General features: G+C 38.8%; 1 protein-coding gene across 4 annotated transcripts in view; it reads right to left on the reverse strand.

The window, feature by feature from the left end:
- Window positions 1-568: 568 nt before the first annotated feature.
- LOC117432403 (pyruvate dehydrogenase protein X component, mitochondrial-like) overlaps window positions 569-24,353 on the reverse strand; it is a 55,792-nt gene continuing 32,007 nt past the window's right edge. For all 4 annotated transcript variants that reach the window (XM_059001941.1, XM_059001940.1, XM_059001939.1 and 1 more), the window contains 5 exons: window positions 22,984-23,131; window positions 21,424-21,482; window positions 12,725-12,883; window positions 5,215-5,279; window positions 569-2,966 (listed from right to left, as the gene is read on the reverse strand). In XM_059001941.1, the coding sequence (XP_058857924.1) occupies window positions 2,702-2,966; window positions 5,215-5,279; window positions 12,725-12,883; window positions 21,424-21,482; window positions 22,984-23,131 (696 nt within the window). In that variant the 3' untranslated portion in view covers window positions 569-2,701. The remainder of the gene's footprint in view (window positions 2,967-5,214; window positions 5,280-12,724; window positions 12,884-21,423; window positions 21,483-22,983; window positions 23,132-24,353) is intronic.

The following is a 24,353-nucleotide window of genomic DNA, read 5'->3' on the forward strand; positions in this document are numbered from 1 at the left end:
CCGCATCTCTTGCTGTAAACTGGGGTGCTATAATCCCAATATTTTGCTGTAAACTGGGGTGGTATAATCCCAATATCTTGCTGTAAATTGGGGTGGTATAATCCCCATCTCTTGCTGTAAACTGGGGTGGTATAAACCGCATCTCTTGCTGTAAACTGGAGTGGTATAAACCGCATCTCTTGCTGTAAACTGGGGTGCTATAATCCCAATATTTTGCTGTAAACTGGGGTGGTATAATCCCAATCTCTTCCTGTAATCTGGGGTGGTATAATCCCCATCTCTTCCTGTAATCTGGGGTGGTATAATCCCCATCTCTTGCTGTAAACTGGGGTGCTATAATCCCAATCTCTTCCTGTAATCTGGGGTGGTATAATCCCCATCTCTTGCTGTAAACTGGGGTGCTATAATCCCAATCTCTTGCTGTAAACTGGGGTGCTATAATCCCAATCTCTTGCTGTAAACTGGAGTGGTATAATCCCCATCTCTTGCTGTAAACTGGGGGGGGGGTATAATCAGTTTCCCCCTCCTAATAAAGAGCACGAAAACTGAAGCATAACACACAACAATGTTGACAGGGTTATCAGGAAGTTAAACTTTATTTAATCTCTTAATTATAATAGATTCATTTTAATAACTTACAAAACAATATTCAGACATGAACCATGTAGGATAATATCCCAGAGCAGGGAAGGAATGCCTTTCCTTCCCTGTAGCGTCAATTTGAACCTCTTGAAGTTAAACAGTTAGAGCTGGAGGTGTGAAAGCTGCATCCCTTATGCAGTACCCCATCCCACCTGTTGGAGAGAGCACCAGCTTTGTGATGCAGTCAAATAAGGAATACCCTTGTGGGACCAGACAAAAACAACACAGTATCCTGATGAATGAGACTGCCAGCAGGCACTGTGATGGAGCAAAGCTGCTGTACCATCACACAAAAGCAAAATAAACAGGAAATAAATGTGAAATTGTGATACATCTTTCTCCTGGATGATTTCCCAGAAAAACGCGTGGTCGTGATGATGCCATTCCCAGCTGGTGAAGCTCAGAATGATAAATAGCTCTGATACAACCAAGACCTTTCAACACATGGGGTGTACAACAAACTAGAAACATGTGTCTAAAACAGAGTTGCAATATACCGTGCTTACTTACTCACGGTCCACAGTAGTTTTTACATGTTCTATCAACTGTGAAAGGGCTCTTCACTGATTCACTGCTCTATATATAGAATTCCAATGGGTAAAATGAGTAAATACAACTGTATAGGAAGCACGCCCAAGGTGGGAAATCAGCCACCTGATATTTTGAAAACAATAATTCAATGGCGATATTTAATTTGTTGCAGTGCATCAAATGTTTGTTTTATGGGAAAGAGCTTTCACGGTTATAAAATGTACTGGTACCCCCTTGGCTCAAAGTTAGTAATTCAGTTTTCAGAGTATAAGTTAATATATTGCAACTATAACTGGGTTCTTAAAATATTGCATGAACGGTTCAAATACAAGTCAAAACAGCACATTTTGGCAAAAATGGCTGATCTCCCATTTTATAGGCACTCATCCTTTCTAAACATATATTTACTGCATGGTCTAGCAGAATCATAACAAGATATTGTCCACCTAGAGCAGAGTTCATTCATTAAAACAGATCTTACAAGTGCACTAAGGGAATGGACATAACACAAAATAAATACATCAAGAATAAGGATGATTTTTGTCCATTCTGTGGTCTTAAAAAACCTTTTGTAACAGACTGCATTCACAACTCCCCTGGTCAGTGTATCATTTAGGTTTTCTTCAGTAATACGGAAAAGATAAAAACAAATGTTGTTTGGGCAAATACCTTAATCACAGAACACTACTGAGAATGTTTGGGGTTATGGATTCTTTCTGATTCAGCCAAGAAATATTCAATGAAGTGTACAATTTTCAGAGGATGCGCTCAACACCGTGAGAAAAGGAACCACATTCACACAGAGAACAGGGGTGTTATATTGTGATGAGAAAGGAGATCGGCCAAATATCACCCAAACAAAATTAAAAACATTTACGAACGACAGGGGGCCATTCAACCCAGTAGGGTCAAGCTACAGATGCCATTTCAAGATTTTCCAAATTTAAGTCTGCCATAACACATTCTATGTATATTAATGTTATGTTAATCTTAATCAAAAAAATAAGAGACACAGGGTGGACCAAAAGTCTTGCAACATTGTCAGTCCCTTTTTTTTCTTTTCAGGTAATATTAGTAGTGCTCAATGCAGACGTGTTCAGATGTGTTTAAAAGAACAAGGACACCAATTTGTGAGGATTTGCTGCACTAAAACGAACAATCTCCATTTTGCACGACTTTTGAGACATCCTGTAAACATCGATAGAGGTGATTATCAAGTCAGTTGGCGACTTTGTGCTGCTGTTGACCATCATAAAGCAATGCAGCTAGCATTCTGGGACTACAGCGTAATATCATTAACCTTATTAAGATGAACACATTCATCAAAAGGACAGTTTACATCAAGATGTTAAGACTGAAAATACCAGAATGCAGGATGTTCAGAGTTTTCAGATTTCACAGGTTTTTCCACAACAGCAGTGCAAAGTGGCCAACCAACTTTATTACATGAAGTAAACTGAGGATGACACATGGTCCTCCTCCCCTCCTCCAGTTCACTTCGTTCTTCTCCAAGCCATTCTGGGAATATTTAGATGAGTGCCATGCGCTGGGGCCTCTCCAGGTTGGCTCTGAACTTGTCCAGGAACTGCGCAGCCAACTGGTCATCTATCAGGCGCCCGTCGCTGGACAGCGTCACCGTCATGAGCTGCTGCTGCCGCAGTGCAGGACTGCCATCAGAGTCCAGGCAGGGAGAGAGCTCGGGCCGTAAGCGCCCCACTGCCAGGATGCAAGCCTGGGGGGGGTTAATCACTGCGCTGAAGCCGCTGATCCCAAACATCCCCAGGTTAGAGATGCTACGAGAGGAAGAGACATGGAGAATACTTGTATATACCACATGTACACAACAGCCATCATTCACAAGATGTCCTGTTATGTTCTTAAAGAGGAAGTAGCAGCTGTCTCCATGTGTTGCAACAACTGTTTAAGTAATGTACCTGTAATTTTTCTATTCATTGTTAACATCCTGACAACTTTTTACACTTATAACTTAAAGTCTGTTTCAAAGCTCTTTTCAAAATGTCAGCTCGAGGGGGGGAGGCGGGGTTGGGGGGCTACTGACTGATCGCAGCTGTGTTTGAAAAAAATCGCTTTTCAATTCAAATTCAAATCGTAGCAGCCTGATCGTTATTGCTTTGTTACCTGTTTGACAATGCGGGCAATTATCCTTACACTATCAGTGGACATTTTGAAAACAGCTTTGAAAACAGTCTTTAAAGTTACGTGTAAAAAGCTGCCAGGATGTTAAATTAATAGAAAAATAACAGGTACGTAATTAAACAGTTGGAGATGTGTAATGCTATATTTTTTGGAACCCCGCTACTTACTCTTTAAGACCTCTAGACAGTTCTTGATCAGTATTATCATGGTTGATTGACTCAAACTGACTTTTATGATAATATAAATTATAATCTTACTGCCAATTAAAAAAAATATATATCATAATAGTATCATTCAAAAATGCAAACAAATACGAATTAACATTTTGTTCAGTTTGCTTCATTAGTTTCTCCAGATTAATAGTGCCAATATAATCAATTATTTTTTAAAATCAGCAACATTTACAGATTTAGGGCCTGGTTCATAACATTTTAAAGACTGATCAAAGGAATAATTTTTCAGGATTGTTAAGAGCCCTGTACACAGCTACCTAATCCTGCTAGGTTTCATAGCCTTTAGAAATATAAATCTGAGGATGGAGAATATGCAGTCTGAGCGCGTTTTCTTTTATTAAGGAGCTACCTAATGGTACAGAAGGGCTGTTTCCATGGAAACATGAACACTGGTCATTGTTGGAGCTGCCTATCTGAGACGAGGCATACCTCATGCTTTATTGACATCATAATTACTATTTAATAAATGTAAAAAAAATCTTATGGAAAAATATGCCCCCATGGTTCAGTAATGGACACTGTCAGGATGATATTAAATCAACAATGCCCCCTCTCTTGGTTTTCAGAGGATGACAAGGCTAATGCATTTATAATGGGCCCTGGATGGTTATGTATAGGAAAAACAACAAAAACTGTTGTATTCTGTGTTTCGTGACTTTCTGATGAGAACAATTGCCTTTATTAGTAAGAAGTAAAAGTGTTTATAGTATTGAATTATTTTCATATAGTTTCTCTTTTAATACAATAATTAGTCATACTCCATCGTTGGATGAATACAATTTGTTGAATGCTTTAGATGGATTTTTATATAATTTGTTGTTTTGATGTCAGTGCATGATATGCTTAATACAAATGCTTTTAATGTTTAATGTGGTAGAGAGATTTATCAAAGTATCAAAACATGAACAAACTCGAAATGATTTCTCCCCTTCGTAAAACAAATTCATGTTGTGCACATTGCTAGAAGCAACAGGAAAGATACAGATCTAGTGAACTCGGCCTGCCTGCAATGAAATGATAAGGACCCCAAAGTGTTCTTAATTTCCTAAAAGTTGAGTACTTACTGCTGTTAATAGAAAATAGGGAGGATGGCACCTGATCGCACTAGTGATCCGATACTAAATCAAAAATAAAATGAGCTTTGAAGATCTGGGTGTCACGTTTCTGTTGATATTTAATATTGTCCTTAAGATCTACAGAGGCTGTGGGAACTGAACAGTACACAGAATTCAGCCAGAATTCACAATCATCCTTACCTGGTGCTGGAACTGATAAAAACAAAGAGAACTAGAACAAATAAAGCATTCCGGGAGTAAAATGATTTGTGAAAGTGACATAAAATGGATGAGAATCACAGAAAAAAGGTACAATGTGGCAGTGAAACGGTTTCTATTTACTGCACAACACCCACAATGGAACTTACGTGAGAGAATCAGCTATGTACTGAATCTGAAAGAAAATGTTGCGTCTTTTTTATGCGGAAACCAAAATATCGCATGATTACAGTTTTGCAGCTTTCGGTCAAAGGCAAAAGAAATGGCTAGCATTACAAAAACATTTCACTTGGTTTGCAAAAGACACCTCCAGTGAACTACGGTATTGGTTAAAATAAGCCTCTCCTCAGCATATTGTTTCTCTCAGCCCAGCTTACCTGAATGAGCCGCCTTGGTATTCCTCTGGTAGCAGCTTTCCGTCCCGAGCTTTCTGGGCCAATGCCTGAGGAGAAAGCACAACAAAAAACAGTTCAGATCCATTTCCAGGCGGCCCTATGTTCTGGGGCTAAAAAGCTGAGTAGAAATCTTCTTCAGGTACAGACTATCCCAGACTAACTGCCCAGCTTAGCTGCACTTGAGTGTACACAAACCTTATACTGTACCTTCTATCTTTTTTTTTTTTTTTTTTTTTTTAATACATTTTGCATTTCCCAATTATTTTACCTCTGCTTTTCAGTATCGCCAGAGCCAATGTGACGCTCCAGCCGTAATCTCAGCATAAATAATGACTACAACAAAATCATGAAAGAAAAAAATCATGGGACTACGGTAGCTGAACTGTACATTTATGGTTTTGTTTTTAGTTTTTCATTATTTGAACAGTGAGTGGTCTTATAGATTTACAGTTCTTTCCTGCAATCATATTTGTTGGGCCTTCAAACCAATGCTGACTACTTGAGACAAAATATGGTCAGAATCCACAGGTTTAGGTTGTTTACCCAGGCATGTGGGTATTGGACCACATTGGAACACCCTGTTGTGTTCTTTTTGAAATTTGAACTTTATAATTTTGGGTCGTTTATTTTTTTTATATTTTAGGGACAACTAAAAGGCTGATGTAGTGATCAGAATGGTTTTGTTTAATATTGTAGAACAGTGGTTTTCAAAATGAACAGTTGCTTTTAAGAAACGTAGAACAAGAACAGCAACAAATACACTTAAGGTTTGTGTATTGCACACGTGCCATTAACAAAATGCCCTGGAAACTTAAAATAAAGAAAATAATTAATGAAGGGCTGTAATGCAGCAAAAAAGCGCAAGAATTAAACAAACAAAAGTGAAAAGGTTACCGTACCAAGCTGGAAAAAGTTATCTTTATGAACTCTAATAAACCAATGTTATCTTTCGCCAGTCAAATCGTCAAGTGCATATTTTCTGCAGTTCTCATCTAACTGTTTGGTTTGCGATGTGAATTCTGATCTTTTAACTGGAAAATGTGTAGATACTAGACTAGACAAACTGAGTCGGAGTCTCCCGCACTCTAGGACTACAGGAGAAGAGATACAAGGTCCATTCCACAGGCTAAACTAGATGTTCAGATTTGTAGGTTTTATAATTTAGATAAATATTGAAAATGTTTTTTTAAAAATCTGAATAATTCACAGAGAGTAGGGTGAATTCAGATGCATTCTGATCATCCACCAAAACATCAGGGCTTTGCTTTTAGAAAATACAGGTCATTTGTTTAAGTAAATACCCTTTATGTATATAATATCAACCTAACGTTAGTAAAGGGATTGTCAGGTTAATAACTAATTAAAAAAAATGAATAAAAAGATTGTATTTGAGGTTAGAAATGTATTTCTATTGGATAAAACCATTAAATATGAACCTCCTACCATACTTTAACATTGTGAACAGCACTATCATACGCATCAGAAACCTGACCAGGTTACAAGAGACTTGCACATCCTGTTCATACATATAGTATTTAAAACTAGAAAGTACCCTGATACCTCTCAAGTTTCAATGACATGACCACGTGTTTGATACTCCACCCATGTGAATTTCTAGATAAACGCAGACAGCCAAGTCTGATTAAGTCACATCTAGACAGGCAGGCAACTTGTTTCTAACTCATTTAGGATATTCTCACCATCTGGATTGTTTATTTAAATTACTCAAAAATGAATAAGCCCATTCTCATAGCATTGTGCAATCACAAAATTGAACTCATGTTGTTAGATTCTCAATTGTACACATTAACCATTTACATTATCAAATGTAGAACCTCAGAGATATGAACACCAAACTTACGAGCTGTCCGGTCAACCCAACACCCCACTTTGAGCTGGATGTATGCAATCACTCCACTATGCGTGTAATGCAACCATGTTATAAGCAGTGTGCTGGTCATGAAGCTGGTCACAGTGACTGTTCAACAAATGTATCCAGACATAGGTAAGGCAGATTTCAAAGCAAGTATGGGCAAATTTACTAGAAACATTTTAGTTTTAAACAAAGCACAACTTTTCTTTTTCCAAGCCAAAGGAGGCTGAATGACTGAGCAAGCTGCATGAATATCAATTTTAACTTAAAATGTAGCCTTTTTCCATTTGTAGTACCGTTTTAAAGAGTTTAGAACCATAACAATACGACTATTGCATTACTGTTCTTGTATTATTCACCATATTGAGGCTGTAGAGAGCAGGGGTTCACATTTATTAAATACAGTTGAAAACTCATTTTCAGACTTATGAACAGTCTCCATCCCCAAGGTGTTCTTAACGGAGGTATATAAAAAAAAAAATTAAAATAGAAAATGGGCTTAAATATTCAGTCTAAACAGTTTATAGGAAGTTTTCCATATTTCAATACACAATGCAGCCAACAAAACAGAAACAAATTAATGTAACTATTGACCTTCAAATGCTTGAATTACATTGACTTCAAGGTTAAGAAGGAGGCATTTCCTTTGTGATTTTGTAAATCACAATCACAGTATTTTGAACCTTACGACACATTCAAATGTGTTGTACTTCTCAGCATTGTTCCCTTGACAGAACCCACGTAAACCCCTGCCCTGTACAAGCTCCCAGACTGACACCTGTCTTGGTGATGTCACTGCATTCTGTGGAACAAGGGAACAGTATGGGAATGCAGCCCTACCCATAGTGTTGGAGCCTTTTGGGATAGGGAGCACCTTCTGACTCACACAGCTCAATTCATTCACAAGGATTTGTTTGTTTTCATACATCTTACATAACCATTGTTTTTCTCTGCACACCCTAAATGCCATCCGGTTTAAGCATGACATTCTTGGTTTGATTGTTTCCTTTACAATTATGTAAACCGGCCCTATAGTAAAGAATCCCTACAGGTTGACGGGTAATGGGTGAGCGTAGGCATTTACAGGCTTCAGGTTTGTTGCTTAACATAATATCACTAAACATGTAAGACCTGCATAGTGAAGTGCATGATAGGTAAGATTAATGGAATTAGTGAAATAGCTGGGACCATTTAAAGACGGGGGGTTCTAAATGAAACATACCGTCTGATTTTAATTGTAAAAGCCATCATATGGTCACATGACTGTGTAACACAGTTTCCAGTTATTGCTAACAAAACGTAAATATTTAATTTACAATCATGGTAGAAAATAAATAAGTCATACAATTGTTTCAATAACCTCAATATGCAAGGTTAGATTCTTCCAGAACACTGAAAACATGCAGTTGCAAGTTGAAATAGTTATTCGATAAGAGCACTTGAAACAGCAGCATCTCACAGGGATACTTAAAGTTTGTAAATGAACCTTATAAGACACACTCCTATGGAATTTTAAAAGCAGAGGATAAAACAAATAGGCTAATACTGAGTAGGATCAATTATACTTTATATATTGCACATTATCAATAGATCAATTAAGCATAAACGGTACACTTATTCTGAAGTCAGACAATCACAATATAAAATCTTTGGTTTTAGATGTATTTTTTCTCAAACCAATACAAGGCTTGATTCTGTTGCTGACAGCTGCAAGAAAAACTGGAGTTCGTAGTAATGCAGGTTGCGTTTTATGATACACATGTTAACTGCACACCTCGTATACGACTGCATCCTGTGCACAGCACGCCACAATGCTTCTAACATTTGTAAAGGGGTGCACTTAATATGCCAAAAGCTACAGTATGGCTTTTAGTGACTTCATGCTATCCATGAAGCTGGTATAAAACCCTTATGAAGTCCTGTTTGCTTTGGCTTTCACCTTGGTTTATGGATTGGTTTGATTTGTGAATTTAACTGCGGGGGGGGGGGGGGGGGGGGTAAATTCAGTGATAACCACATGTAGTTGTGGCAAACTAGGGTAATCCAGCCATGGCTTCTCCTAGCAGGGTGAAGGTAGATCAAACCACTTTCTCATCGTTTAGTTTCAGATTTAAAATTATTATTTATATCCAGGCTGGATGCTGAAGAAACAGAATTAGAAACCATGAATAAGGCAAGACTTCAGAACTTGCTCAATGCAAAGCTAATGGAAAGGACAACCACATACATAATTTAGGGCTATCATTAGAATGTGGTTTGTATCATTGGAATGGCCAAAGGTTAACACAATGAGGCAATGAAAAGCTACATTTTACCAGGACTTAAGTAAGACATTCAAAGCATACAGCTGTGTACCAAACATTAAGACAGTAACTCAAAGTGTATTGCCCCAATGCAGCTGTAGCAAAAGGCAATATAAGAACATAAAAAATGTAGAATTAAAATGGAGGCCATTCAGCCCACCTATGCTCATCTGGTTCCTAACATTGATCTCAGAACTTAAGTTGCTAAGTTGGGTCTTAAAGAATCCAAGTGCTTCTGCTTCAACAGCATGACTAGTTAGCCCATTCCATGCCCTCAACACTCTCTGTGTGAAGAAGTGTCTCCTTCCCTCTGTTCTAAGTCTATCTCCACTTAACTACCAACTGTTTCCTCTGAAGCTGGTTTGTGTATCAATATGGAAGTCATAGCAGGAATACATGGCTAGACACTGAGAAACCGTGCAGAGAGTCAGGAAAAGGTTATTTTTTTTATTGAATCAACCTTGACCTAGAGAATCACAATACAGATGTACAGAAGTATGAAGGTGATACATCGACGAGTTAGGTCTTTATCATCCCCGAAACCAAAAAATGACATGCACCCATTTGGCGGCTATATTAGGTTACAGGTTAAAGTGAAGGTTGATCTTAGAATTTACCCATAACACTAAAAACATTAAGCTGCCAGCTTAAATGGTTCATTTAACAGTAGTACGTGGCAAAGTCATACAAACTCCCTTAATGGGGATGCTTGATAATCAAAGTTGGGGGTATTATTAAAGGCTAGTAAGCACCGTCAATTACCAAAGGTTCTGTTCCATGTTTCAATACAAAGTAGGGAGTAAATCACAACATTGACTTTAGTATTATATTTTAAGTGCTTCAAATGCCACGTATATACACACACACACACACACACACACACACACACACACACACACACCCCAAATGAAAGATGTATTCTAAAAGAGAGATTTATTCTATTGAAAAGGAGTTCTGTGACTCTCTCATTTACGAAACCGATTTTAATGTTGTTCTTATTTGATCTGGATATTTGTGTTACACACTGTTTGGAGAGGAATGAATGCAACTTGACAGAATACCATACTGATATAAAAGCACGTGCAATGTCAAGTCCCTGGTCAATACCATCCTTTAATAATATAAAGAGAAGATTAGATGAATAAAGACTGTGTTTGACCAGGGGCTTGGATTCATCCATTTCTCATAAAGCTTTCAAGCAGTGATCTTTGGCCCACTTAACACCGAAATTACCCTTGAATAATTCTTTCCTTTAGTCTTTAACATTCATTATGTGGTCCTTGACCAGAATTGTCTTCTTTGAAATGTGTTATAACAGATATGTTGCAGCTTGTTAATAATATCTGTTAAACATTCAAGATTCAAACATATGTAAGGCACAAAGACTCGTAATACTTACCTTTTGAAATGTTAGTGTTTTTGGTCAATAACCACACAGCAATAAAAAAAAACTCAATAACTCTGAGAGTAAATGGGATTGTGCTGTTGAGCCACACACCAGGAGCACTTTGAGCCTGTAATCAAGTATGCTGTCAGCAGTATATTAAACTAAGCTACTCTGGATCAGCTCCAAGGGGATGTAATTATTTTTTAAATGATTCAGCTCTGGATGCAGTGTCTGGATGTGCCTGCCGCAGCACGTCTTGGAGACAATAATACTCTCAACCGTTTATCTCTTGAAGACAAAGAATATGGAATATGTTTCAAAGAACATGGAAAATCTTTGCACATGCAACCATATCTCACAGAAAGAACAACCCACAAACAGCTGCTGTGGTAGTGCATTTAGAAGATTCACCCACACCAATCTGGGCTGTAATACAAGTGAATGAGGTGTATGTAGCACTGATGACAAAAAGCACCATGTTGAAAATGCTCCTTCATTTTACTGCAATTCTTCCAATATTATGCACACTTAGATATTTTAGCAGCATTGCAGCACGTTATACACAGGATGTGCGTTATATATACGAGATGTGCTGTGTACCCGAGTGCAGTTTACATGTGTATCACAACCTACATGAACACTAACCTGTTTTTCTTGTAGCTGTTGGCAAAAGCACATTTTACAATTGAGCCTTTATTTATGTTTAAGAAAAAAATAAAATAATTAAAAACCAAAGATTTTATATTGGGATTGTTTGACTTTATAACCAGTGCACAGTTTATGCTTGATTGGTACATATATTATAGTATATATAAATACAGTTTAAAGTATGATTGATCCAACCAAGTATTATTCTGTGCATTACCCCTACAACAGAGCTTTACAAGGGGTGTTAAATGAAACTGCTCCGGTCATACTCAATGCACACAGCTTTATGTTAAACACAGTACAAGGGCCCTTTACTGTTGTAAATATTTCCCAAGTTTTTATGTGCAAGACAAACAGCGAAATAACCAGGTAGCACTGCATATCCCAGTTCACGGTATGTGCTTAATGAAAATAAACGTAATTAGAGTAAAAGAAATATGAAAACGCAAAATGGTAATCATACAAAATAATGTCTTATTACAGCACAGTTATCATAACCCTGGTTCCCTGCTTCGCACAGCACATAAGGCTAGGGTGGGACTTAATCAGAACCTAGGTTAAAATATAATTATACGCTTAATATTAAAGCGAAATTATTATCCTCTCTGTAGTCTTGACTGAAAAGTCAGAGCTCACTCTTTTCTCAGGCAGGCTGAAAGGAAAATGGTGCTGATTCCCTTGCAATGGTCACGGATATCTCCTGGGGGCGGAGACAACGCCGACACACACGGGGCTCTAAAAGAAGCAGCTTTGATACAAGTACTCGGGTAACATTTTCAACCACTGCATTTCAACCTTTTCAGAATTTGCAAATAGCTTACTAGATAGTGCTGGTAGTTTGCAAAAAGGTGTAATAACCATCACTGTATGGCATTTAACAAATTAGATGCTGTTGAATTGAGTGATAATCTATACTGTGCCTAAGGGTGAAATAAACAAACTATCATACAGCTAAACCCAACCATGCCATATAAATCAGCTGCATCAATGTATGGTTGTAAACGAATGTGCATCATGAAAGTTTAGGCCATGACCATTTTCACTGTACCGTCCAAATAAGCCAATACAGCCAAGGACAATCTGATAGATTTGCTGTATGATTAATTTTAACAGCTCAGTAAGTTGTTGATACTGTGTCTCCCTGAGCTGTATCTAAGAAGATGTAGGTAATTAAATGTAGATTATAAAACATATAATAATGTGCACAATAATTAGTGGAAAACGTGAGTTTGTGAAATCTCATGTCTCACCCCACTCCACTTCGGCAGAGTCCAGTCTTACCCTGGCATTAGCTGCAATCTCTTGCACCCCTTTGGTGGCGGCGTCCCGTATGATGGGCGTGAGCAGACCCTTCTCGGTTGCCACGGCGATGGAGATGTGGATTGAGCCCAATGACTGTGGCCCCTCCCCGCTCCAAGTCACATTCACCTCCGGCATTTCCTGTAAGAGTGGAGAGATTGAGAGAGGTGCGGCACAAACCACTGAGATTCTTTCATTCTAAAGCAATGCACATGACATTAAAGAATTATTTTTATTATTTTTTCATTGGCTAAAATGCATTAAAAAATTAAGATATGAAGCTAACATGTGGGCAATGTGGTTACTAAAACAAAGCCATAATAAGCCAGTTGGCCCTAGTGTCTGTATTTCTTCTTGTATAGCTGACCCATTTTTTTTCTCAACTCTGAATGCACACCTGTGGTTATTCTGTTTTTAAAGTTCAGGGACCATACCATCAACTGGACAATGATCAGTTGTAATGAACCAGGCTAGTTTATTTTGGGGCATTGCATTTCATAGTTATTTAAATATGAAAGGAAAAACGGTTGTGTTTAGTGTTACCATACTATATTAAATAAAAACACATAAAATACAAAATAAACTAATCATGTTTGAGTTAAAACACACTTTAGAACCATGTTTCACACAGTAAAATACACCCTATTTGTGTATATTATGGGTAGAGTGTAAAAACACAATTGTCAACTTATTTTTATTGAACCCCAAGTGATCCCCTGAGAAAGTAAACTTTAATAAGAGCACCATGAACTTCCAGCCTCCTATTTTAATCCAGTAAACAGATAATGTTGTCTAAGCCTTGTCACAACAAGGCTTAGACAACCCCCCTTAATTTTCAACTGTGTCCTCTGGTTTCTGTACTGCACTTAGGTTAAGGATCAACTACGTCAAGTCCTTTTAAGATTTAAAAGCCTTAAAATCATGCCCCCCCCCTAATTATTCTTTGTTCTAGGCTAAACAGATTCAGTTATTTCCAAGCTCATTCATTTAAACCATGGGATTACTCTGGTTGCTCTTCGTTGAACGATCCAGGGTCACAATGTCCCTTTGGTGCTGTGGTGACCAGAATTGGTCACAGTACTCTAAGTGCGGTCTCACCAGCACATTATACATCCTCATCAAAACCTCCTTGAATTTGTACTCTACACTTTTACAGTGTATATACTGTGTACTGTTATGGCCTGCCACTTCGTGTAAACCTCATTGAACATACTAATGACAACAGAGGAATGCAGACATGCCAAACAGTGCTTTAAGAAACAAGGGAGATCATGCTGCTGGCAACGATTTTTCACAAATCAATCAAGACAGAGGATGTCCCAGCTGACTGGCGTATTGTAAATGTAATACCCATAAAAAGGGAGAGAAGGCAGAACCAGTAAACTACAGACCCATCAGTCTGACCTTCATAGCACGTAAAACCAATCATAAAAGAGGGAAACTCGAGTATCTACACAGCAATGTCATCATAGAAGACAGTCAACACAGATTCAGAAAAGGGCGCTCCTTAGACTTCTTCGAAGAAGTCACTGCAACGATAGACACAAAAAAGGCATATGACATCATATACGTTGACTTCCACATGAAAGAATAATTCTGAAGCTGTAATCTGTGGGAAAATAAAGTAGTACATGCAAGTGGATATGAAGCTTGCTTAAAACACAGAAAGCAGAGAGTACTTCTAAGAGGGGAAGCCTCTCACTGGGGAAGTGTACTCAGTGGGGTGCCGCAGGGCCCTCGTGTTTCTTATCTACAATTACCAAACTTATCAAATTGCAAACAACCATGTTCAAAACTGGACAAAAAGTGGCAAATGAAATTCAATGTCAACAAATGTAAAGTGTTACATGCCAGTCAAAAAATGTAAGATACAAATACCAAGAGAAAGAGAGCTGCTTTTGTAATAGACTCATCACTGACAGCAACCACACAGTGCGGGGAAGCAATCGAAAAGGCAAATGCTTGGGCATCTACTCAAAAGTGTGGAGTACAAATCCAAGTATCAATCAATAGCAATCTTTATTATTTATATAGCACCTTTCACGATAAATTGCCCCAAAGCGCTTTACATAGATAAAACATTGATAAACATTGAAAGAAGTAACAATAAGCAATACAAGCGAGCAATAAAATAATAGAAGTAAGTAGCAGTAAGTAGATGAGATCGCACTTGGAATATTGTGTCCAGTTCTGGTCACCACAACACAAAAGGGACATTGCGGCCATGGAGAGTCCAAAGAAGAGCATCCAGACTAATCCCAGGACTTAAAAGGACTGAAGAAAAGAGGGAAAGAACTGAATCTATTTTGCCTAAAACAAAGAATCAGGGGGGACATGATTGAAGTCTTTAAATCATTCTTTATGCTCTTATTTTCCCCATGCCTGCTTGTTGGGATCAGGGATTCCATCTAATACGCTGTTTGATGGACTGACATTTGTTGTAGTTACATAAAGAACATCTTGGCTGCAAAAATACAGAGAGCTATGATATTAAAAGATTGTGATGATTCTTCCGGAAATAGACTACTCCTTAGCCTGTGGTAATGCAGCCTGCCATACCAAGCTATCAAATACAGTAAGAAATGGTCTGCTTCAATCATCCTTCAGTTGGACAAGAACTGCTGGACTGAAAAAAAAAAAAGTCAAGTCTGGATTTTGAACCAGGAAACAAAAACCGAATGAACGAAATCTGTGTCTATTTATATTAGTGTTATTATTATAAAATCATTTGAACAACCTATACCTCACCAGTATAAGCTACATATTTGTTTGGACTCTTTTGTAGCACTGAAATATAACCATTACCAAATGGTATATATCTCCAAAAGCCCAAATTACCTCAGCACTAATATCAAAGCTGCTCCATTAAAGAGTAAGTAGCAGGATACCAATAAATAGAGCGTTATACGACCTCACGTGTTGCTACAACTGTTTAAATAACATACATGTCATTTTTCTTTTCATTGTTATCATCCTGACAACTTTTTACACTTATAATTTTAAAGTCCGTTTCAAAGCTCTTTTCAAAGTTGCCTCTCTAGTGCACTGGGGTTTGAGATCTGTCCTTTAAATCACTGCAGGAAGAGCCATTTAAAAAAAAAAAAAAACCCTCTAGTTTTCTGTTCCGTACCACATCACGGATAGGTATGTCTGTGTTACCTGTTTGACAATGTGGGCAATAATCATTGCACTAGAGCAGATTATTATTTGGTCACCAGACCTGGATATAAATAAACCTTTTTCCAAACTGGATTACAAACCTATCTGTCTACTTAATTACGCACTGCATCACTGCTGCACCTGTACCCAATCAACCACTTTGTCACAAACATACAATATTTATTTTTGATAGAAATGAGTGACAAATCCTACAAAACATGAGCCTGCTTCAATCCAGGATCTCATTTAGTTGAACGATTGCACTTTTGAGGATATCAGAATCATACATCTTTTAGTATTTGCTTCAAGAGGTATTTGTAGATTTGTAATGATTTGTTATCTGAAAAAAAAAAATCTAATTAAATGTCACAAGATACACCCTATTGAGTCATACATCTTTTATAGACAATGTGTTTGAAAGAGCACATTCCCTTGCATCGGCACGTTTGGGCGATTTCTCGAAATATGGATTATTAAATCATGTTACTACGTACCTTCCTTTCAATTTAATTAGCACATAAAAACTGATCAGCGTCTGCGTTTGATCACTAGGATGAAACAAAGCAAGCTTTCTCCACCCTCCCTTAATATGGGCATGGTGAACTTTAGAATGATACCTATTCCTGTTCTCTCTATTCCAGCCTGCATGAGAGGCTGGGTTATTTGATTGCATTGCGTTATAAAAAATGTGTGCGCTCATCACAGGTCACAGTGAAGCCCTTTGCGAGCTGCTATTCAGGGGCAGCCTTGAAACAAGCACATTCATACACATGCTACTAGTATACACACTGCTTAATGTTGTTGCTTATGTTAAAATGAAAAAAAAACATGAAAGCAAAGATTCTAAACCATTTCAGTAGGCGGGTGAATTAACAAAGACAAAATATATACAGTACTGCAAAAAGTAGACTACCTTGATAGTATATTGTTTTTAATAAATTTAAATTAATATTAAAGCTATGAGCCAACAATTTCTTGGTGAAATGACAGTCTGGTGAAAAGCGAGTCTGCAGTCCTGTATGTCGATGTGTCGGTGTGTGTAAGGGTGAAAAGCAAGTCTGCAGTCCTGTGTGTGTGTGTGTATAAGGGTGAAAAGCGAGTCTGCAGTCCTGTGTGTCGGTGTGTGTGTGTAAGGGTGAAAAGCAAGTCTGCAGTCCTGTGTGTCGGTGTGTGTGTGTAAGGGTGGAAAGCAAGTCTGCAGTCCTGTGTGTGTGTGTGTGTGTGTGTATAAGGGTGAAAAGCGAGTCTGCAGTCCTGTGTGTGTGTGTCGATGTGTGTGTGTGTGTGTAAGGGTGAAAAGCAAGTCTGCAGTCCTGTGTGTGTGTGTGTGTGTGTGTGTGTGTGTGTGTGTATAAGGGTGAAAAGCGAGTCTGCAGTCCTGTGTGTGTGTGTCGATGTGTGTGTGTGTGTGTGTGTAAGGGTGAAAAGCAAGTCTGCAGTCCTGTGTGTCGGTGTGTGTGTGTAAGGGTGGAAAGCAAGTCTGCAGTCCTGTGTGTGTGTGTGTGTGTGTGTGTGTGTATAAGGGTGAAAAGCGAGTCTGCAGTCCTGTGTGTGTGTCGATGTGTGTGTGTGTGTGTAAGGGTGAAAAGCAAGTCTGCAGTCCTGTGTGTGTGTCGATGTGTGTGTGTGTGTATAAGGGTGAAAAGCGAGTCTGCAGTCCTGTGTGTGTGTCGATGTGTGTGTGTGTGTGTAAGGGTGAAAAGCGAGTCTGCAGTCCTGTGTGTGTGTCGATGTGTGTGTGTGTGTGTAAGGGTGAAAAGCAAGTCTGCAGTCCTGTGTGTGTGTGTGTCGGTGTGTGTGTGTGTAAGGGTGAAAAGCAAGTCTGCAGTCCTGTGTGTGTGTGTGTGTGTGTGTGTGTGTGTATAAGGGTGAAAAGCGAGTCTGCAGTCCTGTGTGTGTGTGTCGATGTGTGTGTGTGTGTATAAGGGTGAAAAGCGAGTCTGCAGTCCTGTGTGTGTGTGTCGATGTGTGTGTGTGTGTGTAAGGGTGAAAAGCAAGTCTGCAGTCCTGTGTGTGTGTGTGTCGGTGTGTGTGTGTGTAAGGGTGAAAAGCAAGTCTGCAGTCCTGTGTGTGTGTGTGTGTGTGTGTGTGTGTATGTATAAGGGTGAAAAGCGAGTCTGCAGTCCTGTGTGTGTGTCGATGTGTGTGTGTGTGTGTAAGGGTGAAAAGCAAGTCTGCAGTCCTGTGTGTGTGTCGATGTGTGTGTGTGTGTGTGTAAGGGTGAAAAGCGAGTCTGCAGTCCTGTGTGTGTGTCGATGTGTGTGTGTGTGTGTAAGGGTGAAAAGCAAGTCTGCAGTCCTGTGTGTGTGTCGATGTGTGTGTGTGTGTGTGTAAGGGTGAAAAGCGAGTCTGCAGTCCTGTGTGTGTGTCGATGTGTGTGTGTGTGTGTAAGGGTGAAAAGCGAGTCTGCAGTCCTGTGTGTGTGTCGATGTGTGTGTGTGTGTGTAAGGGTGAAAAGCAAGTCTGCAGTCCTGTGTGTGTGTGTGTCGGTGTGTGTGTGTGTAAGGGTGAAAAGCAAGTCTGCAGTCCTGTGTGTGTGTGTGTGTGTATAAGGGTGAAAAGCAAGTCTGCAGTCCTGTGTGTGTGTGTGTGTGTGTGTGTGTGTGTGTGTGTATAAGGGTGAAAAGCAAGTCTGCAGTCCTGTGTGTGTCGGTGTGTGTAAGGGTGAAAAGCGAGTCTGCAGTCCTGTGTGTGTGTGTCGGTGTGTGTGTGTGTAAGGGTGAAAAGCAAGTCTGCAGTCCTGTGTGTGTCGGTGTGTGTAAGGGTGAAAAGCGAGTCTGCAGTCCTCTGTGTGTGTGTGTCTGTCGGTGTGCGTGTAAGGGTGAAAAGCGAGCCTCAGCCGTAAGGTTTCGTTACAACACATAACCTGCTAGAGCTGTAATTACAAAATCTGAGACATCAGTACAGATAACCCTCCTAATTTATTGGTCGTCTTTCCCGTCTACCTCCAAACATAATTACACGATTGAGTAGGATGCTTTTCAGAAACCAGCCGTCCTTCTCCCCACTGGCTCATCCAATTGTCTATATGAATAAAATAAATCACATTTACCACAATCATCATTACAGAAGCCAAGGAAATGTTCTTTTACGGATGATTAACCACACCATAAATGTTGTGATTAATATGAAGTGTCACAAGATGCCAGTGTCTAATCCGATTAGGATCAACACACAGCTTCATATTACAATGGAAACTGGCAATTTCGACAGCACTAATCCTGGGAAAGTCTGCATCTTCTTAATGGAAACTTCCTTTTGAATAAAGTCACATTACACACTGCTGATTGCATCTTTTTGAGCTTGTATTATATGGGAGAAATATTTTGTCATCTAGTGGATTTGAACTCCGGTTTCTGGAACAAAAAATTACAAAGGTGACTAGGTTTAATAGTTTAAATTGCAATTTGAATGTCCACATATTGTTCACATTAATATACTGTAATACTGTAAAACAAAATGTAGTCTTTGAAAAACAAGTGCATCTTTTCTAAGTAAGCAGTACAGTAATTGCATGTTTTTTTAGAGCCGGTCAGCTCGAATGGAGCTCAGACAGCATCTTTCAACAACAACAAACCGAGACACGGACATTTCAGTAGTCCTGCTCCATAGATGCCTGGTACTGTTTAGATAAACTATAAGCAGCTCTGACAAATTTTATTTAATAACGTTTTTTCCCCTCGAATTATGTTTGTGATCCTTTATGAACATTTTTGGGACTATTTTCCTAAAAGCGGAAGGGTACCTGACAAATCATTATAAGTGCAAGGTAAATTTAGGTTTTAAAGTAAAAAAAAAAACAAAAAAAAAAACATATAAATCATTTTCCAATAGCGATAGTGCCCTCTCGAAGGCTCTACTGTGACTTCCATTAGCGCACATGCCTTCGGCTCAATTTTTAACTCTAAACCAATACAATTTTTTTTAAGTCTATCACTACTATATTATAGTAGTAGTGTGTAAGTATTGAAATTCTTTTCAACAGAGATCAATGCTATGAGCTTAGAGACAACAATCAAATGATTTTATGATTGAGCTACATAGACCGTTCTGCTGGAGGTGTGGCTATCTCAACTGTATTTGTAATTTATATTTATAAAGTAAAAGTACAAACAGATTAAAATGTTTACTCAGGGAATAAATTACTCAGGAAAGTCTGTTGTGAAATGCCTGAAAATGTACTATTAACCACTTCAACACCATGCACGTACGTCAAATGAAAACCCACTTACAGTACCATGCCGTACCTGCGTACGTCAAGTTTCTCATTCTATTCTATGATCGGTTTCTCAGTCTAGCGTTTCAGGTTTCATTCTAAGGAAGTGTTAGTACTGTGGAATGTGCAATGAAAGTCGGGGGAGGGTCAGGTGACATTTTTATCTAATTGCGTGTCATGTAGCGATTGCAATCTAACTGTGGGCATTTAGAAGACAGATATATTGCAGGAAGCCATTCAACTTTTACATGTATATATATAGTGTTATAAATCATTATTTTTTGTTTTACTATTAGTTTTACTTGTTTAATTGTAGTTTATATAGTTTTTAGCGAAAGCTAAACATGGCAACGTACGTGGTCTTTCTATAAATAGCAATGGGAGTGAAGTTGGTTCAGAGGATTACGATACCAGAGACAGTGATGCTCACTTATCACTCAGCGATGATGATGAAGAGGATGTGGAGCCAAGAACAGTACAAAGCGCATGCAGCTACTTTACATGTAAGCCAGCTGCAAACGGGAAGCTGTTTGGTTTGAAATGGCAGTGCTGTGATGAAATACTATCAAAACACAGCACTGGGTACAGGCAGTGTGGCAGCCAGATCCATCACAATTCCGTTAAAAAGGTACAGGGTCTGCTATGAAAATGAAAACAAAAGAAAAGACACAAGAAAAATGTGCAGCGGTTGCAACGGCAACCCTGGGTTCTGTTGTATTGAACATTTCAATAAATGGCACAGAGCAAGTCGATAATCACACATGTTTTGATGTTGTTTGATTTTTATTTGATAATTACTGTTTACTGATTATTATTGTTATTATCGTTATTATCAGCGCTTTTGTTTTCATTGTTAAAAAAAATAAATAAAAAAATAAGTGTTTTTCTCTCTATATTGAATATGGGGATGTATTACACAGGAGCATAAAGGGTTAATGAAAAAACACAGTTTAGGTCATTTATTTGTGTTTCATTCATCATATGTTTACATTTTATAGCAATTACAGGTTTGAAAACATTACTATTATTATTTTCAAAATCTGGTACCTGGGAAGGGGTTTCATTTTTACATCTGGAGTTGAAGTGGTTAACAACTGTGATGATGCACTGCTGACCTTTCCCAGGTTGAGATTACTAGTGAGTTTCATTGGCCTATTTGTTATTTTTGTGAGATAGAATTCCTTAAAACAAGATTTGCAACACAATTACAGAAGATCAGAAAGTCTTGTTTTTGTCTCAGTAAGATGATGATTCTTCAATTTGTCCATGGAATAAATGTAACAAATACTGTACTGGTATTACTTACCTTTAATGTAATAGCAGCTGCCTTGATAATGAAATCATTGACAGACACCTTGATCGCATCTGTAAATCAAGGAAGAGGTGCAAGTTACAATGGCAGGCCCGCAAGACGGCCTTTGATTTGCAGTGCACAAGCTGCCTGAATTCAGGCAAGAATGGGATTCCAGTTGATCAATCTGAGAAATCAATAATAATGGGTCTGCTGACAGCCAGCTCTTCTGGCAGTATGTCCTCTACACGACTATACAGGGATATTTCCAGGAGGGGATTACTGTTCAGAGCAGGAGATGGCCTCTGCTCCACTTTCCATTTTCTTTCTGAAGAGCAAGGGGGCAAAAGGTTAAGAATACATTTATCTACACGGCTCAGGAAAAGGGCACTGCTGCATAATCCCTCCAGGGAGTGTGGGTTTTAGGTGGGAAATCTCACCGCTGACATTTGTACATGCTGTGTTCTATAGCAGCTCTAACAGGAGGTAGAGGGAGGAGGACTCTGTCAAAGGGCTGCAGGCTGCCCAGACAGTTTAATGATTGGTTCCTGTCAGAGCACTTCAAGCCCTGATTGGGGCAAATGTCAGCCCTTTTGTTGGCCCCTCCAATATGACCTCTTCATTTTATTTCCTTGTTCGAATGAAAGGAGATTTCTTTATTACCAAAGAGGGTTTGTTTATCCTGGCATGCCAAGGGCCCTATCCTAGGCTTCCAGGACAAAAAGCTGTTAGATTTTGTACTTCTCCCTGCAGCTGTTTGATCACCATCAAATTCACAGGCTTCACATCATTTAAGCAGAATTTTCCACAAAGTTTGACACAGTTGTGAGATCAGTCAACTGCTAGGAACCGGATGAGCTGTGATGGGCTGAATGGTGTCCTTTCGTTCCTACATGTTCTTACATTGTTATGTTTTCTTATGTACTGACTGAGGGAGACTTGGACTGTTTCAGTTAGGAATAGTATATGCTGTGTCCTATTCTTATAAGTGATATTTCTGTAACTGCTTAGTGGCTAATGTTTCTCGAGCAGTGCTGCCATTGTTAAGATAACAACGGTCCCCATAGTTTCTTTGCCACAAGCACATACAAGCTTAAAAAAAAAAAAAAAAGATTTACTATGTTAAAATGCAACACCAATCAACAGCATTGACTGCAGTATTTGATGCAGTTACTAAAAGTCTGACCAGTTGGTGACAACCCTTTGCTTTGACAATCTGGGGTCTATGCTATATGCTCCATCTAGAGTAGTTTGTTTTGTGACCAGTATGCAAGAATACGTGATCAGTGGACCTGGGTTAGATATTTAGTTTCCTGCCAATTCCCATGTGCAGAATGTCAGCTAGGAGTGCTGATTGGTGAGCTCCCAGCTGACATTCCTAAGGTTACTCTGAGCTTAATAGTGACAGGTAGCTCAGAGAAGCTAGGAAAGTTGGTAGCCAGAAAGAAGGCTTTCCGGCTAAGGTCTGATACAAGCCTCTTATAGTTTTGATACAACCCCCATTTCAAGTGTTTAATTGTAAAAACATGTTGTTTTACTATTAAACATTGGTATAGCCAGGCGTGATGCCCCCACCTTTAGCAAGATCCATTCGCAGCTGCTGCACAGCCCCAAGGTCACAGTCGATAGAGGCGTAGGAGTGGGGGATGGTGGTCTTGGACTCTGTCAGTCTCTTGGCAATCACACGCCGCACGTTACTTGAGGGGAACTCTGTGAACAAGCCCTGTGGAGCAAACACACACAATGCACAACAATGCAGCAGGTTTATAATAGGGCAGGACACCATCAAATGCAATACCATTTTGATATGTATAGCGTGGTACATTAAACAAACATATAAGGCTTCCTTTATACACAATCTCTTTAAGACAGAATGCGCATGCGTCACAGGCAAGGCTCCATTTTGAATGTAGAAGTGGCGATCATGTTGAGCGGCAGTAGCACAGAGCAAGAAAAAAGAAGCTCAAGTCAGAACAGCAGGTAGGAGCTCACTCTCTGACAGGAAGGTAAACTACGCTTCACGACACAGGAGATTGCTATATTAATACCTGTTAACATTCATTCATCCACTACTTCTGGCCCTGGCTATTAGCTGTGCCCTACATGTTGTTTCATAATGTGTGGTTTATGTATTCTCTCCCAATGGCCTGTCCTTGTATGTGCTGACTAAGTCTACACGATCTATGTACCATACTTTTGTTTCAATAAACCAATTTAGCCTAACTACGATGTTTCTTTTGTAATGTATTACTGAAAATAATATTACATACCTGATATACCCTTCCTCTCAATTGGGTGAAATGATAGTACTGTAATAGCAAGCATATCATCCATGATTATTCGGGGTCTACTTTAATCGTGGCGAATTTACATATTTTTCCTGGGTAGGTTATGGAATACAATTAGGATTTCGTGGACCTGTTTAAACATTAAATAAACCTATATATGATATTTCAGAGCACTATAAAATCCTAAAAATAGTGGTACTTGCTTCCTTACTAAAACAGAGTACTGTCATTTGTTAAAGGCAAGCATGTAACATCCCCCAGCAATTGCTGTCAACATTCTCTGTTGTTGACTTGCCCATACATTGAGACTGCACGTTCTGCATCCACTGAATAGATTGGAAGTGTAAGGCACCGCTTTGCCAAGTTATACATATGTGGAAATTGATTAGAAACATTCCCAAAACTTGGTTACCCTCAAGGGCACCTGGCTATATAAAGGCTATATATGCAGCATGTTCATGGTCATGTTATTTGTCCCATCTAGGAATTCATTTTATTAGTACAGTCAAAAGAAAGAAAACATGCTATTTAGGTCTAAAATTCTAACTGCATTTAAAAGGTAAGCAGCACTAGGTTGTTTGAAGTGAGGTGGCTGTGCTAGATCGTAATTGTAGTGCTGATTTAACTTGGATACAACTGACAGGAATAATTTTTTTA

This window comes from Acipenser ruthenus, chromosome 27, assembly GCF_902713425.1.
Source record: "Acipenser ruthenus chromosome 27, fAciRut3.2 maternal haplotype, whole genome shotgun sequence".
In the NCBI taxonomy this organism is placed as follows: Eukaryota; Metazoa; Chordata; class Actinopteri; order Acipenseriformes; family Acipenseridae; genus Acipenser; species Acipenser ruthenus.